Consider the following 16214-nt stretch of genomic DNA (forward strand, 5'->3'; position numbering starts at 1 on the left):
TAGTATGAACAGCTCATCGAAGTTGACTCTTGGCATCGGATCATCCGCCAATGGAGTAAGATGACGCTGAAGATAGCCTATTGGTACGGAAGTAAAACCGGTCAGCTACACCACGTCACTGTGTCATTTTGAGGGACATGGTTCTATTGAATATGATCATCCATCATGCTATTACATTATGCACCTGGGTCTCACTGGCCTGTGATTAGACGGCTTCAGGGAGAAAGTAAGCAATCCTGACGGATTTCCCGTTATGCGTGTCGAACAATACGTCCACTGAAAAACATGATTTTTACTCTCCTCGAACAGTAATTGCATGCGGCTTGATATCAAGTGATCAAAAACCCCACCGGGTATGCCGTATGGCCTTTGGTTGACAAAAGTCCTCGAAGGAACATCGCATCCAGCCCTCGAATAAAATGCCGAGTGTCTCATGCCTAATGCAGAAAGAGGCGTAAGTAATTAGTACGCCAATCACCACTTCGCGGGGTACGTGGACTGCCAATGGTTCTGAAGCTAATAATAGGCTGACGTGAGATGACAGGAGTCTGAATCCTGTGAGATCATTGAAACACCTGCCAGGAATGCATAATTGTAAGAAGATGCCAGCACATCAGTGATATTCAAAGGCACTGGCAGGTCATTCTCCTTCACTTTCTCACCCTCAATTCAACGCAAATCGCTGTACCAAGTCCTCAGATATGGCATTCCGACAAAAAGTCGAGGCGACCATCAAGTCCTACTTCGAGGCATACACAGACGGCGAAAAGCATAATGACGCCTCAATCATCAACCGCGAGGTCAGCCCAGACTGCACCCGCCAACTGCTCCCCCGTTCCTTGACCAAAGCATTTGGCATACCAGGCGACTTCATCCTCGACAACGAGGCCTACCAAACACAATTCGCCAAGGACATCGCCGTCTTTGCAGTCGGGGCCACTGCTACTTCAAACCTCGTCGTCGACTCCGAAGCTCGAAAGGCGGCCCTTACGTCCTCTTCGGATATCAAGTTCAAAGACGGCTCAGAGAATCTTCAGTTGGAATTCAGTTGGATCTTTGACTTCAACGAGGACGGTTCCAAGGTCACGAAGGTTATCGAGTTCTGTGACAAAGATTCAGTGATGCTCATGCATAGCAAGGTTAGTGCGAACGAATCGCACGCCCTAGATGCCAAGGCGTGATGAGGTTCCTGTACGGCTAGCTAGATCGTTGTAGATTCACCTCTTCGTAGGAGCTTCCATCCCCTATTTCCATCATGAATTCTCATTATCATTGCACTTCATGCCTCAATTGGTACTTGACATGCCTAAATCGTGCCCTCAAACCGAGCCCTAGAACAGGATCAGGTGTACCTAGCAAATCACTCATTCGCATTTTCTCAGGGCGAATGGATTCCATCGGTCTTGACCTCTTGCGCGAATCGGATGACGCCTGTCCTGTCAGCCTTGAGCTGAACCGGAACATCTCCGACCAGTCTCTTGAGGCCACCAGGCTCAATTATGCCTCCAGCTGCTTTCTCTCTGATTTCATCATCCATGTTCATGCACACTGGCAAAAGTACATCGGACTTCCATGGCAGCAGCCCTTTCCTCTTTGTTCGCAGAACCTCAACCACGAGATAGATCACCGACACAGCGACTAGGGCGACAGAGTACACAATCCAAGCCCACCGCACTACAATGACAACCTGGGTAGCCATCACGGTACCTCTGAAAGCGTCGTTGCCTGTAGTGTCGTTACTGTTCAGGCGTACGTCGTTGGTCAAGCTTCTTGTAAGTCTCTTCATCCAGCTGCCGACGTCACCGAAACCGGCGTGCATTCCGTCCGCAAAGGGAGACGCCGAGGTAAAGACAATTCCCAAAGTCCCATCGGCGCTGACGTTTCCTATAATGTTTGTCTTTGCGTATGCTTCCATGGCGTACATCTGAAATGGACCCGTTCCGTAGCTCTTGCCAGCCTCGGTATTGAAGTTGGCCGGGACGTTCACGAATGTGACATTTCTTCCGGTGGAAATCGAGCCTCCATCCACCTCACTCCAGGTATCGACAATCTCGTCCTTCAGCTGTCCGGACTCTACGCTGATGTTTCTCGCCTGGAGGCAATACCACAGAGCACACTCAGCCGCGCGGGAGTCATCAAGTGGGGTCGTCGCCGGCAACCCGCCAGGAATACCGAGACCGCTGAACTGCGCAATCAGATTGGGCGCGTCCGCCTTGATCATTCGAGGATCTGTGGATTCGAAGGTGCGGTTCGAGCCAGTGCTGATGTTGAATACGGGCATATAGTCGGAATATGTGCCGCAGTATCCACTAAGACGCGCACCGTCGGGCGCAGTCACAAGACAATTCGCAGAAGAGCTCCGGTTGATTTTGATCTCCGATGTCAGGTCGACACAGGAGCCGCAGACACCGACGGTCGGAACGATGGGCCAAGTGCAGTTACCAGTGGGGCAGGTCACTTGCGGCAAGTTGACTTCCGTAGACATGAATCCGGTGTACATGGCAAGTTTTGTATGTGATAGGGGGTTCCCTGGGGAAACATAAACTGTCATGATCATGCGACGAATAGAAGAGTTGTGTCTCCAACTCTAGAAGAGAGCGACTTACAAGAGCTTGAATATCCCGACACCGTGCTTGCCCATTGACTTCTGGCAACGGTACCTGCTTGGCCTTGCGTGTTGCTCACAACCTGGTCTATCCTCAAAGTGATCAATTGCTGGGAGAAGAAACCCAGAGCAAGTGACAACATTGTCAGCACAGCTCCAACGCAAGCAATGTGTCTAAGGTCTCTGTTAGCATTGATCGATTTCTGGTGTGATACGGTTCAAGACCTACGCTCCCTTAAACCTCCACATCAACTGCAAGCTACCCCATGAACCTCTCGAGGCGTCGTCGATCAACGTAAAGTCATCCAGTCTATGGTATCCACCCTTCTTTCCAGAGAAATGATTCCATTTCGCCTGGCTGAGAATGGCACCCACAGCAATCATGAAGGTCGCGCGGCAGACGGTAGACAAAATCGCGATCAGACCGTTGAGGGTTAAGGTCGTGCTTGGCCATGCATCTTGCGGCTTGCCATCGTACTGCCACAGGACGATTGCCTGAGCGACGAGACTCGCAACGGCGAGAAAACAACATCCTATCTCCAGATACCACCATCTCAAAGTTGAGTATGTGGGTGACTCTCCCATACTGTCAAGGGTGTCCTCTCTGGCTGGTAAAATGTCATAATCGCCCAGATGAGATTCCACGACTTTGGGCATGGTTTTGTGAGAAGTTCGATGCCCTGCCTCATCTTGATGGATCAACTCATCCTTCTGCGGGCTATTCGTCGGCTGAGGAGCTTGAGAAATCATTGTGGGTATTATTGAACTTCGTGACCGTCAGAGTCAGGGCCACTCGTTTGCGGGAGCTAGAGCCTAGGGTCGTGGAAGGTGATTCATGAAGGGATCATTAAGATGTCAAGCCCACAACGCGAAGGAACCTCTTCCCTAGCGCATTTTGCGAGGATAGTGTCTATCTTAAAGTTTTTGAGTTTTGGCTAAGCCTGCTGCCTGGGACATGGCCTGACAGGCTTGTCATTGTGTTTCTGAAAACCCTAGCCAGATTCCGAGCTGAGCTGCGACAGCCGCCAGTTATCGCACTGAAGGAATCGAAGGATCTAATGATGCCATGTGATATGGGTTGTTACCCCTGGCGTATGCATGCAAGCTGACAACCAGGTCCCCTGTAAATCAGGAATTCGTACCCTTCTACCAATCATGCAAGACAAGAGGAGTTTGATATTCCGGGGCCCCTTGATGACTGCATGCATTAGTACAACGGCTGGCAATACGACCCTCCTACCTTTTCCTCATATTCCACCATGCAGCAGAGCTGAGACTTTATGTTTTCGTCGTAACCCAATTTTGCTAGCCACGCGTAGGACAAAACCGGGAACTTTCAGGCAACAGTCTAAGGATGTATCCACAAGTTCGGTGCAACTCAATATCAATCGGGTCATCATTGCAAAGTGAAGTAGCCAAAAAGGGAAGAAGCGATTTCGAGTAACAGCGCTGTTATTCTCAGGTTTTCTCAAAGAAATGCTATGATACAATGCCCACAAAAATCTCAACCAATATCTACAAAGCAAAAATGACTAGCCAAGTGATCACCGCCATCGTCGTCAACTGTCCCATGTCTCGTGTCGATATCCACCTTTTCTTCTTCTCTTTCTCTGCTCTCAATGCTGGACAGCCATGGCCCAATGTCTCCTGGTAAGACAAACCCAGACTCAAGATGGTATCAAATTCGCTGCTGCTGTGCGGGCTGAACCGATGGCTTCAAGTCTATCGTTGATGATCGTCTTCGTGACTCTCTAGTGAGAGAGCTATTTAAGCGCTCTGGGTAGGAGCGGGAGGAGCTCCGGAAGGAGGAGGGCCGGTGTGAGTGCCGGTAGGCTTGGGAGGGGGAGTTCCGCTGGGAGCAGCACCCTCAGCCTGAGCACCGCTGGGACGAGGAGGAGGGGTGCCAGAGGGAGGAGCGCCGGAGGGAGGGGTGCCGGAAGGCTTAGAGGGAGGGGCGGACTCGGCGCGCTTCTGGGCGGGAGCGGAGGGTGCGCCGGAAGGAGGAGGGCCGGTGGGGGTGCCAGTGGGCTTAGGAGGAGGGTTGCCGGAAGGAGCAGCACCCTCGGCCTGAGCACCGGAAGGTCTGGGGGGAGGAGTTCCAGAAGGAGCGCCGGAGGGGGGAGCACCGGAAGGAGGAGCACCAGTGGGCTTGGTACCGGTGGGAGCTGCGTCCTCAGCGCGGCGAGCATTGCCGGTAGGAGCGGGAGCACCGGAGGGAGGGGCACCAGAAGGAGGAGCACCAGAAGGAGGAACACCGGAAGGAGCGCCGGAAGGAGGAGCGCCGGAAGGCTTCACTCCAGAAGGCGGGGGACCGGTAGGCTTAGGGCCGGCGGGAGCAGACTCGTCAGCGCGCTTGGCGTTGGTGGGTTTAGGAGCGCCGCTGGGGGGAGCACCAGAAGGAGGAGCACCAGAGGGAGGAGGGCCACTGGGGCGAACTCCTGAAGGGGGAGGTCCAGACTCGCCAGAGGGCTTGGCCGGGGGAGCAGACTCAGCACGGCGAGCATTGCCAGTGGGAGCGGGAGCACCAGAGGGGGGAGCTCCGGAAGGCGGGGCACCCGAAGGAGGAGCGCCAGAAGGAGGAGGACCGGAAGGCTTCACTCCAGACGGGGGAGGGCCGGTAGGCTTGGGGCCTGCGGGAGCAGACTCGGCGCGGCGAGCGTTGCCAGTAGGAGCAGGGGCACCGCTAGGAGGAGGGCCCGAAGGAGGAAGGCCGGAGGGGGGTGCGCCGCTCGGGGGAGGACCGCTGGGGCGAACGCCGGAAGGAGGAGGTCCAGACGGCTTAGCACCAGAGGGCTCAGCACGCTTAGCGTTGCCGGTAGGAGCAGGTGCATCACTAGGGGGAGCACCAGAGGGAGGAACTCCAGAGGGGGGAGGGCCGCTCGGGCGGACGCCGGAGGGAGGTGCACCGGAGGGAGGTGCACCGGACGGGGGAGCACCAGTGGGCTTAGCACCAGCCTCCTGAGCACCGAAGCCGCCGTGGCCGCCACCGCTGGGCTGGGCGACGCCGCTGGGGCGAGGAGGGGGAGTGCCGCTCGGGGGAGCACCGGAAGGTGCGCCAGAAGGCGGGGGTCCAGAGGGCAGGGCGGAGTTCTGGCGACGGTTCATCATGCCACGGAAGCGGCGCTGCTGCTGAGCCGGGGGAGTGCCGGAAGGTGGGGCACCGCTAGGAGGCAGGCCGGTGCCGGAGGGGCGCGGGGGAGGAGTGCCGCTCGGGGGAGCTCCACTGCCGTGGGGCGGGGGGGCCAGCCCAGTGCCGGACGGGGGCGCACCAGAAGCCTGGGGCGCCGGCGCCGCTGAGCTGATGGCCGCGATGGCGGTAACAAGGGCGAAAATGAGGTTGGAACGCATCCTGGCGAATGAATGAAGTGAAGTTGTTGAAAAAAAAAGGTGAGGTCGAGGTAAAAAAGAAAGAAGGGGGTTTGCGGTAGAACAAGTGAGGTTGTTGAGGAAAAGAAAGAAGATGCAGAAGAGATAAGATGAGATGAGTGTGGTGATGAGAAGGAAAAAAAAGAGTCTGGATTAGTTGGAAATCCGATGTGTTTATATCTTCTTTCGATACTATACTGACACCGATGACGGGATGGTTTAGCTCGAGTTTCTCGACTTACACCCAAGTGACATGCTCAGCACGTCTTCGAGTCGAGGAGTTGACGACAACGCGGCTCAGCTCCGCAATTCGATGTCCCAGTGGCTCCATCGCGGGCTGGGCCCATCAGGGAATATTCCGTGACGCTATGATCGACTCTTTGGAGAGCACGGAGAAAAGCCCCATTGTCCCTGTGGGGAGCTGGTCCAATGCTTGACTGAACATAGTATGCTGTGGCATGTCTGCTTGCGCGGCTTTCCGTCTTCGTTCATCGTTGGCCCAGCCGCGGTAGGGCGGTGTCAAGTTGAGTGAGATGGCTCCATGAAGCCCCGACAAGGGACACCAGGGTTTACACAGTAAGTAAGCCACTTTGGGGCCTGGTAGTATCCAGCAACGGAGGACTACAGGAGGTGTTCGTCAGGTCTAGCGCGTCTGAAAGTTTGGTAACGATTGGCCTTGAGAGACCGTTTGTTTCGAAACGTCTGGTTTCGACGCTGTTAACGCCTGTCACTGACAAGTTGTTCTGGCCCCCTAATCCTATGCAGGGACAAACAGGCCAAAAAAGCTCTCCCGAGACAGCCCTTGGGGCTGGGACACGCAAGCCCGCCCACTTCCCGAATTAGGATCCCGGGTAGCGCCCCGAAGGGCTGCGCCGGTGGCCCGGGGCCAGGGGCGGATTAGTCGACCGCTTTGAGGAATGTGGCGACGGAATTGCTTGCGTTGACACCAATTGACAACTTTTTGGCGACTTTATCCTCCAAATTGCTTGCATATTGTACAAACATCGGACGATGATGGCCGAAGTTTCCCAAAAGGGAGTTTTCGGAGTTGTCATGCACCAGACCCTTGAGGCCGGGAAAAAAAAGATGAACCAGCATCTGTGTGTTTGTGACTCAAAGCGAGATCAAAGGGAGTGAGACAGGCTGGGAAAAGAAGCGCTAGAACCTACGGAAGATGCCATCGCCCCCCTATGCTCCCTTACAATGGAGCTTGCCTCGATGACGTGGACTCTCAGCTCCCTACCAGCCAGTCGTCCAGCTTTAGGTTTGCGTACGCATCTGAGGAACTGATGTTCTCAGCCAGCCGTACGTATGTTGCGTGCATCTATTCTTGGAAGGGAACATGTTCGTTACAAAGTTGAGCTGGTTTTCGAAAGGCTCATCCCGATTGGGATTGACGTGCTCCAGTCATTGTATCCAGTTGTAGTAAGATGCTTCAGTGGAGTTGCAGAGTCGATGAAACCGTTAGCTTGATTTCCTCCAACAGGGCGACGTACACCACAATCAATTTGATTCAAGCTCACCAAGAAGCGTCGATCAACCGAGATGTGGGATCAAGTTGACGAGACATGGATCGGAGCTGTTTGCAAGTGTCCGCCCTTTTGCGCCAATCATTGGTGTTTGTACCTTGGTGATGTTTGTGTAGAGCTTTAGCCTCATGCAGTTGAAGCATAATTGACGGCAGTCTCTGGAGCATCACACCATTACGGAGAATATGAAGCCATGTTCAGATCGACAACTAAAGTTTCTCCATCCAATAATTGCCCCGTTTGCGGGTTTTCTTTAGATGATGATTTTCAGCTTATTGTCTCCCCGTAGCGGGATTTGCCGTTTCAACCTAGACTTTGCGTGCCAGAGATAATGTCCGACGGAGGCTACGCATACATGTGATTCCAATGATCTTCAGGAGGTTTCATTGAATTTCTTCTTCATTGCTAGAAAAGTGCCATTTTACGGAAGTTGGCTTCCGTTTAGCAATTTCTTTTCATCTTTGACAAAAAAACAACTTGGCCACGATGATACATGAGAGATCAGAAGTATTCTTCCACCAATCTTTCAAGCCAGGATTAAAGGCGTGATGAGAAATAATATGATCCGTCTTATAATTCGGCTAAAGCTTTGAAACATTCTAGGATGACGGGATCCTAAGGATAAAGCTATTTTGAACTTTCCAGGGTCTCGGGAGTACTTGGGTATTGGAGGCGAGTTGACGTGGCACACCAGATCGATGATCAATTCCAGACGGACGAACGAGGTCTGAGAGCGAATCTCACTGCAACGGTAACCTTGGTCGATCCTGGATCAACCGGGAAAGGGAGCTGTCATCGGAACTTGGAAGTGTCACTTGCCTTGTAGCCGCCAGCCCGAGTAAGTCAGTGACTTGATTGTTCATGGTCTGTTGGATCCCCTATCTCCCCGGACATACGACGACTGCAGAAGGGCAGTGCCTACTTGGACTTCATAGACCGACAAAACCAGCGACGAGAATAGCAACACTAGAGACCGACTACAATGCTCATAGGAATTACATCACACTGAGTACTGATACTCCATCATGACCTGCGTAGCGTGAAAGTTCGGCATCCAAAGCCGGAGGTAACCCACAGACGGTCCATCGAGCGAGCTATGGCCCATGGGAGCTTCCCCAGCAGCGAAACGGCGGGGTCCACCCCTGAGACGGCGCATAAGAGCCCTATGTGATCCCAGCCGCACAAGCGTAAGCTTCCCAGGTCCCCTCTAAAGCAGACCAAGAAATCTAGCCCCGAGCGGAGCCCTTCTCCCGCCTTGCCTTGCCATCCAAGTCGTAGCTGAGGTAAGGATGCAATATACCGTAGCACTATCTACGAATACACAGTTGAGACTAAGGTAAGGCACTTTAGTACGCATGAGTGTAAAGAATGCAAGGGAAACCCAGCGGCGACGCCCGAAAGCCAATTGGCTCAGCCCCCTATTCGATTCCCCGTTCCGGACAGTGGGGCCGGTCCGAATGGCGTGTGCGCGCCGCAGCTCTCCCATCAGCGCCCCCCCGCGAAATTTTTCTCTGCTCTGCGGCGCGCCGCTTGCTGCAAAGCCTCAACCGCCACATCACGCCGCACCCTGCCTCACTCACATATTCACCCACATTATCCGTATTACCTCACTCATCCTACCTAACCCTACATCTCACCCCCCGTCCGCCCCCTTATCGCGCGCTTCCGTCCGAAGCGCCGGGCTTGCGATGCCTTCTCCGGCGCTCGGAGGATACAGCCCGCTGCTCGGCGTCTACGGCGTGGTATCGTTTCTCCGTAACATAGTGCTACTCACGTCATCCTCACTCATTTTCATCGCTTTCATCGTCGTTGGGTACCGCCTGTTTCTTCATCCTTTGGCTCACGTACCTGGGCCTAGGCTCGCTGCCATTTCGAATGTGTGGCACGCTTACCATATTCGCAATGGGCGTATGCTCATGCTGGGAAAGACGCTTCATAAGCGATACGGACCGGTTGTGAGAGTTGGGCCGAATGAGGTGTGGTTCGATTCTGTAGCTGCATTCAAGCACATTTATCGTATGTTGATTGTATATCGTGAAGAAGGTCTCATCTCATGCTTACTCGTTTACAGGAGCCGGTAGTGGTTATGAAAAGTCCGATTTCTATTGTACGTTATGACGATCCTCATTTCATTTCACTCCCAGCTTACACCAAGTTTACAGTGTCAACTGCCCTCCAAAGACCAGACATCACCTTCACACCCTTTCCGAACTTTTCGTCCCCAGATACACTAGACCTGCTATCCGAACGTAACACCCAACGATACCGCTTACAACGGCGTCTCATCGGACCCCTCTACCAGACAGCATGTCTCAAACGGCACGAACCGGCTCTCGACGCAGTCCTAGCTCGAGTAATTGCCACGCTCCGTTCTCTCAATGGCGCTGAAGTAGACCTCAAGGAATGGATGCACATCATAGCCGTCGAGTCCCTCTCAGCCGTCGTCCTAACCTGGTCACCAAACTACCTCCGCGACCACACAGACCATTCTTCCAGCACCCACGGCTACCTCGGCTGGCGCCGCAAATCCGTCTTTGGGCTCTTCCCTCTTGCCGTGAAGGCGGAGCTGTTCTCCAAAGCATGCGGGAGAACGTTTGCTAACCTCTGGCGCGTGACGTACAAGACGCCAAAGAACTTCAAGCCATTCTTCACCGGCGTCTACCGGCAGGTCTCGAGGAGGGTCACCTCGTCCCTGGCGGATAAGCCGGTCTCGAAGAATGATCGTAAAGAAGACTTCCTCGTGGATCTGATCCAACTACACAAGGACAAGCCAGAGTTCACGGAGCAGTATCTCCGCCGGATGGCCATCACCAATTTCGGGGCCGGACATGAGACCATGTGCTCCGCGTTGACGTCCATCATGTCCATGATCGGATCACACTCTGAAGTGCAGCAGCGGATTTCCGAGGAAGTTTGCTCCGCGACGGAAGATCCCAAGGTATTTGATAACGCCATCCGCTTGAACTATACGCAAGCAGCCATTAAAGAAGCGCAACGATTGTATCCTGTCCTCGGGATGGCTCTGCCCCGCACGGTGCCCCCTGAAGGACTTGCAGTTCATGGAAAGACCTTTCCACCCGGGACTACCGTCGGCTGCAACCCTGTTTCATTACACAGGAACCCTCTGATATTTGGTCCAGACGCGGAACACTATCATCCGGACCGCTGGCTGGACACGGAGAGGGACCTCAAGGGTATGGAACGGTTTAATCTTACTTGGGGCGGGGGCGGAAGGATGTGTCCCGGACGACACCTCGCGGAACTGGTTGTTTACAAGACGATACCCGCGCTGCTTGAGCACTTTGATCTGGAGGTCGAGATGCCGCCTGAAGCAGAGATACAGTACTACTTCATGGCGATGCTCACTGGGGTGAAAGCCCGGTTCTTGCCCAAGAATGCAGGACATTCATGACGGACTGTTACGGCAGCTAGACGTTGAACAGGCATCCTCATAAAAGGTGTGAACAGTGTCATGATTAAACCATTGATACGGCTTACGTTGGAATGGCTGAGACATGAGAGATAGCATGTATGACATGAGACACTACATAGAGATACTAGGATAGATAAAATGATCAACCAGAGCCATGAAATGAAGTGAGAGGGGTGAGTAGTTGATTCCTGCTCTACAAATGGCCCGAGCTATATTGTTTGGTCCACGATGTTCAGTTCAAGGCCAAGGACCCTTCATATTCTCATACTTGGCGACGTTGAGAAGGAAGGTCATGTATCCCACAGCACTCTCCGAGATACCCCTTTTGTATATCTTGCGCGACGGATAGTACTGGCACCCGCCCTTCTGCCCAGTTTCTGCCGCCTCCTCCTCCGAAATGCCAAACTTGAGCTTGAAGCTCATGACCTTGGTGGCCGCCTCGCTCACGACATGTCTGCTATATGCCCAGTCGATGGCAGTCCCAGAAGAGCCTTGGAAGACCCGTCCTTTCTTGCGGAGCTTGTCGATGCTGTAAAAAGGCTCGCCAGAGACCTTTTCCATTTGCTCGGCCATGTTGTTGGAGATATCCTTGTAGATGTCGTGGTCTTTAGGGGTCATGTACTCGCCATACTGTGTGTTCGCATCACCGCGCTTGCCGTCGTAGCTCTGGTTGCGGAAGTTCATCTCGGGGTTGGTGGTCTGGATCGGAGTGTCCGACCACGCGTGGCTCACGATGCGGTTCTTTGTGTGGACGTCGAGATACCATTTAATGGATGGGTACTGGTCAATGACCCACGCCATGTTCCGCGACTCGGCTTCGGAGAAGGGTGCGGGGCCGTGAAAGAGCTCATGTTCGGGCTTGTCGGAGGCGACGTCGAGAGCCTGCTGATTGTAGATCTTGCGATAGTCCCAAGTGAAGTTGAAATTGCGGTCAATATTGACGCCGATGCCGTCGATGCCATTCTCAGAGGGGCGGGACGTAGGGTTGATGTTGTTGCCCCAACAATTGTTCCAGCGCTCGTCCCAGAGTTTGCCGTCTGGGTTGACCAGGGGGAAGATGACGATGCCGAGAGACAGTACTTGTCGGACTTGCGCGAGTGTAAAGACGGTGGTTGTGTTGTAGACGAGCATGGCCTTGTGCTTGTCGGCCCAGAGGAGGTCAGAGATGAAGTAAAGAAGACTGTCCGGGCCGCCGCGCTCGCGAGCCTGGACGCCGGCGGTGAGGTAGACGCGGTAGTGTTTGCGCTCCACACGGCTGACACCGTCGGGGACGGGGAGGAAGGCAACAGTGGACTTTTGTTTCCAATAGGTATCGAAGGGCGCTTGAGTGAGCTGGACGCCGTATTCCCTCTCGAGACCCTTCATGGCGCTGTTCACCTCCCAGGCGTTGAATACGGTCCTGTAGTCATCTGGAGAGCTGCTCTGGTTGGTGCCGATGCCTCTAGGGAATCTGGCGCCATCGTGGTAGCGGTCAATGGTATTGACTTTTGCCGAATCCATGAGACGGTAGTCTTGGATTGTTTTTCCATTGGAAAGAAGGGCCGTGACGATCAGTTTGGTGATCTTCTTGAACGAAGTCACCGGGCCCTTGTAGATTCCCATCTTGTCTATATTTTCTTAAAACAGGTCTATGACTGAGAAGAGCAGGTTTCAAGATTCCTCATCGCGCGCGTAATTTTTGACAAGAGCATGGCGGCCTTTATATGAGCCGTATGTTCTTAGAAGTTTGCTCCGTGCTGGTCTGCAAAATTCTCACGCAGGAACGTTCCGAAATAGTATGGAGCTACTTGTGTAAACATCGCAAGCTTTAACTCGTGTGGCTGCATGTCGACGAGGATTTTCTGCAATAAAGGCAAAAGTTTAATGCAAATGTGTGTCCAATTCCCGGTGGCCGACACCTGAAGCCAATATGCTCAAGCTAGTTGAAAGAATAATCGTAAGATCATTTGGAACAAATCATAATGTCAAATGACACACCTGCAGACGCCGTCGAGAGAGAAAGGGGGCGTTAAACGAGCAAATGTGGGCGTAAGTTTGCAGCCTTAGACATGTGTAACGACGCTGGGCCGTTGAGGTTTGGAGGCGCACACAAAACGGCCGAAGATTGAGCGCCACCTAAAACCTTCAGGCCAGAACATTGACAGGTCTTTTCGTTAGTAGTTGAGGTGCTGAATTTTCCATTGAAAGTTTGCGACGATGGAATTTGTAGGACTCTAGACGGGGTGATTGACGCCGATTCCCTGACCCCCAGGGTTCTACAAACATATTTTTCGTTGCGATTGAGATGAAAGTATCAGGAATTAATTCCAGTGAGAAGGGTCAGAAATGGTGGGAGGTTGACGAAGTATATGACATCTGGGAATAGCTTCACAGTATTATGCGTCACAGTGCGGATGAGTTCGTACAGTATACGGAAATACCTGGGGTCTGGAGAAACGGTGCATCCGATGTCCCGCGGTCGAGGTCACCAACCCCACACTGCACGCTTCACCAGTCACATCCATGGATTCCGGCGTGGTGGCACTGGACGGCTAGCGCAGCAATCCACATCCCACCCTGAAGCCAAATTCCCATTTGCAACACGTCGTCCTCCCGTTACTCGAGAGCATCACCAAAAGAACCCCCTTCGAGATACCCCAAGTCGGCTCGGTAGCCGCAAACCGCCCACCATGGTTCTTCAAGATCTCGGTCGTCGCATCAACACGGCCGTCACAAATCTCACCAGAGAGCCCAACCTCGACGAAAAGGTGCGCCGCATTCCTACCCCGCAGAACCCTCCGTCGCAGTCGCCACACGATGCCGCCGTGAGATGCAACAGCAGCTGCTAACAAGATCTGTATCTGTGTCGCAGGCTTTCGATGGCATGCTCAAGGAGATTTGCTCCGCCCTTCTCGAAGCCGACGTCAACGTGCGCCTCGTCGGCCAATTGCGAAAATCGATCAAGAGCACCGTCAACTTCAAGGAGCTCCCGCCCGCCGTCAACAAGAAGCGCCTCATCCAAAAGTCCGTTTTTGATGAGCTCGTCAAGCTCGTCGATCCCCATGCCGAACCGTTCAAGCCCAAGAAGGGCAAGTCCAACATCATCATGTTTGTCGGTCTGCAGGGTGCCGGTAAAACGACAACGTGTACGAAGCTCGCACGCCACTACCAGGCGAGAGGCTTCAAGGCCTGCCTGGTGTGCGCTGATACTTTCCGTGCCGGTGCTTTTGACCAGCTGAAGCAGAACGCGACCAAGGCGAAGATCCCATACTACGGTTCCCTGACAGAGACGGACCCGGCGGTGGTAGCAAGAGACGGTGTCGAAAAGTTCAAGAAGGAGAAGTTCGAGATCATCATAGTGGACACATCAGGTCGTCATAGGCAAGAGGAGGCTCTGTTCCAGGAGATGGTGGACATCCAGACGGCAATCCGACCCGACGAGACGATCATGGTGCTCGACGCATCCATCGGTCAGCAGGCCGAGTCGCAGGCCAAGGCGTTCAAGGAATCGGCAGACTTTGGAGCCATCATCATCACCAAGACGGATGGTCACGCAGCGGGTGGTGGTGCCATTTCCGCTGTCGCAGCAACACATACCCCTATCGTCTTCATCGGTACGGGTGAGCACATGCTCGACTTTGAGCGTTTCGCACCACAACAATTCGTACAGAAGCTGCTTGGCATGGGCGATATGGCCGGACTGGTGGAGCACGTGCAAAGTTTGAAGCTGGACCAGAAGGACACGATAAAACACATCACGGAAGGTATCTTTACGGTGCGCGACCTGCGGGACCAGCTATCCAATATCATGAAGATGGGACCGTTATCCAAGATGGCGGGCATGATTCCCGGCATGAGCGGCATGATGCAGGGCATGGACGACGAGGAGGGTAGCGCCAAGCTCAAGCGCATGATCTATATTTGCGACTCGATGACGGAGAGGGAGCTTGATTCGGACGGCAAGATGTTTATCGAGCAACCGACGCGGATGACGAGAATCGCCCACGGGTCGGGAACCTCGGTGCGCGAAGTCGAGGACCTGCTGACGCAGCAGCGGATGATGGCGGGCATGGCCAAGAAGATGGGCGGCAACATGAAGAACATGCAGCGCGCGCAGCAGGCCATGGGCGGCGGCAACAAGGCACAACAGATGGCGGCCATGCAGAAGCGCTTACAGAGCATGGGCGGCGCCGGAGGCATGGGCGGGGGCGGGATGCCGGACATGGGCAGCCTCATGAAGATGCTCGGCGGCGGAGGCGGCGGTGGCATGCCCGATATGCAGGCCATGATGCAGCAGATGGGTATGGGTGGTATGGGTGGTATGCCGGGCATGGGCGGCGGAATGCCTGGTGCCGGCCGGGGCCGCGGCGGACGTCGTTGATGTAATCTTGTGGGGAGGAGAGATGATGATGTCTAAACCAAGAAAAGAGTAATCCGTACAAAAAAGATGCTTCGTCGATGATGACAAGCAACTGCAAGTGGGGAGGCATGGATGAAGGCATGATGGGTTTACTGGAGTCGCCTGGGCGGGACCACATTCGGAACCCTCTGATTCATAGGCTGGGCGTTTTGGGAGGAGAAGCACGAAGAGGGCGGAAATACAACAAGACTTCCCAATTCTTTGGCCATATTGATCCAAACCTGCCGCCATAGTGAAATTCAGCGGCGTCCCATCATTGACGTGATGGATGCATCTCTGGCTGATAGGCCTGCCTGCCTTGCTCTCAAGTAGCAGGTGACGAGCGAATGTCACTTTTGGGCAGAAGGATGTGAAGATCTCACGAAGCCGCGCAATGTATTGCTTCACAGTGGAGCCCGCAAGCGTCTCAAGAGATACTTGGCTCAACCAACCACCAACGCACCAAACAATCACCGATGCGATCCCTCATACTACTGTGACGGAGAATTCAGACCGGTGGATGCTGTCAATCGATCAACGTGCGTTTGGGTCCATCACCCGCGGCTAGCATAGCGTAGGTACCAACGTCACTGTGAACCGGCCGCGTTTGAATGTGTGGCGGTGTGGCGGTGCCGCATTAGCCAGGCGAGCCATGGCAAGACTCTTGGATCGAGATTTGTGGCGCGTGCGGTAGTAAGTACCTAGTGTAGTAGCAAAACGGGAATAATGGAGAGAGAGAACGACAAGCAATTAAGGTAGAATGGGGGAGGATGTGATTGGCAAAGTCGGATCTTGTGTGCCGTGACATGGAGGAGGGCAGCTTATTTGGGGGCGGGATGACGTCGGTTTACTCCGCTGTCACGGTTTTTGACGTGCGGAAATTCTGTCCACGGATGGTTTATT

At 53.9% G+C, this 16214-nt stretch overlaps 6 protein-coding genes across 6 annotated transcripts; 3 read left to right on the plus strand and 3 right to left on the minus strand.

Moving 5' to 3' along the window:
* Positions 1 to 701: 701 nt before the first annotated feature.
* HER10_EVM0000718 (uncharacterized protein) lies at positions 702 to 1181 on the plus strand (the record flags this gene model as incomplete). The annotated part of the gene is made up of 1 exon (XM_035470487.1): positions 702 to 1181. The coding sequence occupies one exon, from the start codon at positions 702 to 704 to the stop codon at positions 1179 to 1181; it is 480 nt and encodes a 159-aa protein (XP_035332072.1).
* Positions 1182 to 1378: 197 nt separating this feature from the next.
* On the minus strand, positions 1379 to 3447 carry HER10_EVM0007072 (uncharacterized protein; the record flags this gene model as incomplete). Its single annotated transcript, XM_035476638.1, has 3 exons — positions 2835 to 3447; positions 2607 to 2779; positions 1379 to 2529 (listed from the first exon to the last, which is right to left on the minus strand). Exons 1-3 carry the CDS (start codon positions 3353 to 3355, stop codon positions 1379 to 1381), a joined length of 1845 nt encoding a protein of 614 aa, XP_035332832.1. The 5' UTR covers positions 3356 to 3447.
* Positions 3448 to 4372: 925 nt separating this feature from the next.
* Positions 4373 to 6302, minus strand: HER10_EVM0007687 (chitinase-1; the record flags this gene model as incomplete). Its single annotated transcript, XM_035477235.1, has 2 exons — positions 4373 to 5954; positions 6214 to 6302. The coding sequence occupies 2 exons, from the start codon at positions 6300 to 6302 to the stop codon at positions 4373 to 4375; spliced, it is 1671 nt and encodes a 556-aa protein (XP_035332906.1).
* A 2886-nt stretch (positions 6303 to 9188) lies between these two features.
* HER10_EVM0007073 (cytochrome P450) lies at positions 9189 to 10912 on the plus strand (the record flags this gene model as incomplete). Its single annotated transcript, XM_035476639.1, has 3 exons — positions 9189 to 9516; positions 9572 to 9607; positions 9663 to 10912. 3 exons carry the CDS (start codon positions 9189 to 9191, stop codon positions 10910 to 10912), a joined length of 1614 nt encoding a protein of 537 aa, XP_035332833.1.
* A 242-nt stretch (positions 10913 to 11154) lies between these two features.
* Positions 11155 to 12593, minus strand: HER10_EVM0010812 (carboxypeptidase A). The gene has a single exon (XM_035480260.1). It carries the CDS (start codon positions 12533 to 12535, stop codon positions 11171 to 11173), a length of 1365 nt encoding a protein of 454 aa, XP_035333294.1. The 5' UTR covers positions 12536 to 12593; the 3' UTR covers positions 11155 to 11170.
* An 890-nt stretch (positions 12594 to 13483) lies between these two features.
* HER10_EVM0011140 (signal recognition particle protein) lies at positions 13484 to 15521 on the plus strand. Its single transcript, XM_035480578.1, has 2 exons — positions 13484 to 13680; positions 13785 to 15521. Exons 1-2 carry the CDS (start codon positions 13603 to 13605, stop codon positions 15291 to 15293), a joined length of 1587 nt encoding a protein of 528 aa, XP_035333346.1. The 5' UTR covers positions 13484 to 13602; the 3' UTR covers positions 15294 to 15521.
* Positions 15522 to 16214: the final 693 nt, after the last annotated feature.

The sequence above is a fragment of the Colletotrichum scovillei genome (assembly GCF_011075155.1).
Source record: "Colletotrichum scovillei strain TJNH1 chromosome Unknown Contig00006, whole genome shotgun sequence".
Lineage (NCBI taxonomy): Eukaryota > Fungi > Ascomycota > Sordariomycetes > Glomerellales > Glomerellaceae > Colletotrichum > Colletotrichum scovillei.

What these genes read in the sequence shown, in the direction of transcription:
- HER10_EVM0010812 (XM_035480260.1), bottom strand. Translation starts at nt 12,535, where the DNA reads ATGGGAATCTACAAGGGCCCGGTGACTTCGTTCAAGAAGATCACCAAA.
- HER10_EVM0011140 (XM_035480578.1), top strand. Translation starts at nt 13,603, where the DNA reads ATGGTTCTTCAAGATCTCGGTCGTCGCATCAACACGGCCGTCACAAAT. An exon ending in AGCCCAACCTCGACGAAAAG is followed by an intron (nt 13,681 to 13,784) that starts GTGCGCCGCATT and finishes TCTGTGTCGCAG; the next exon opens with GCTTTCGATGGCATGCTCAA.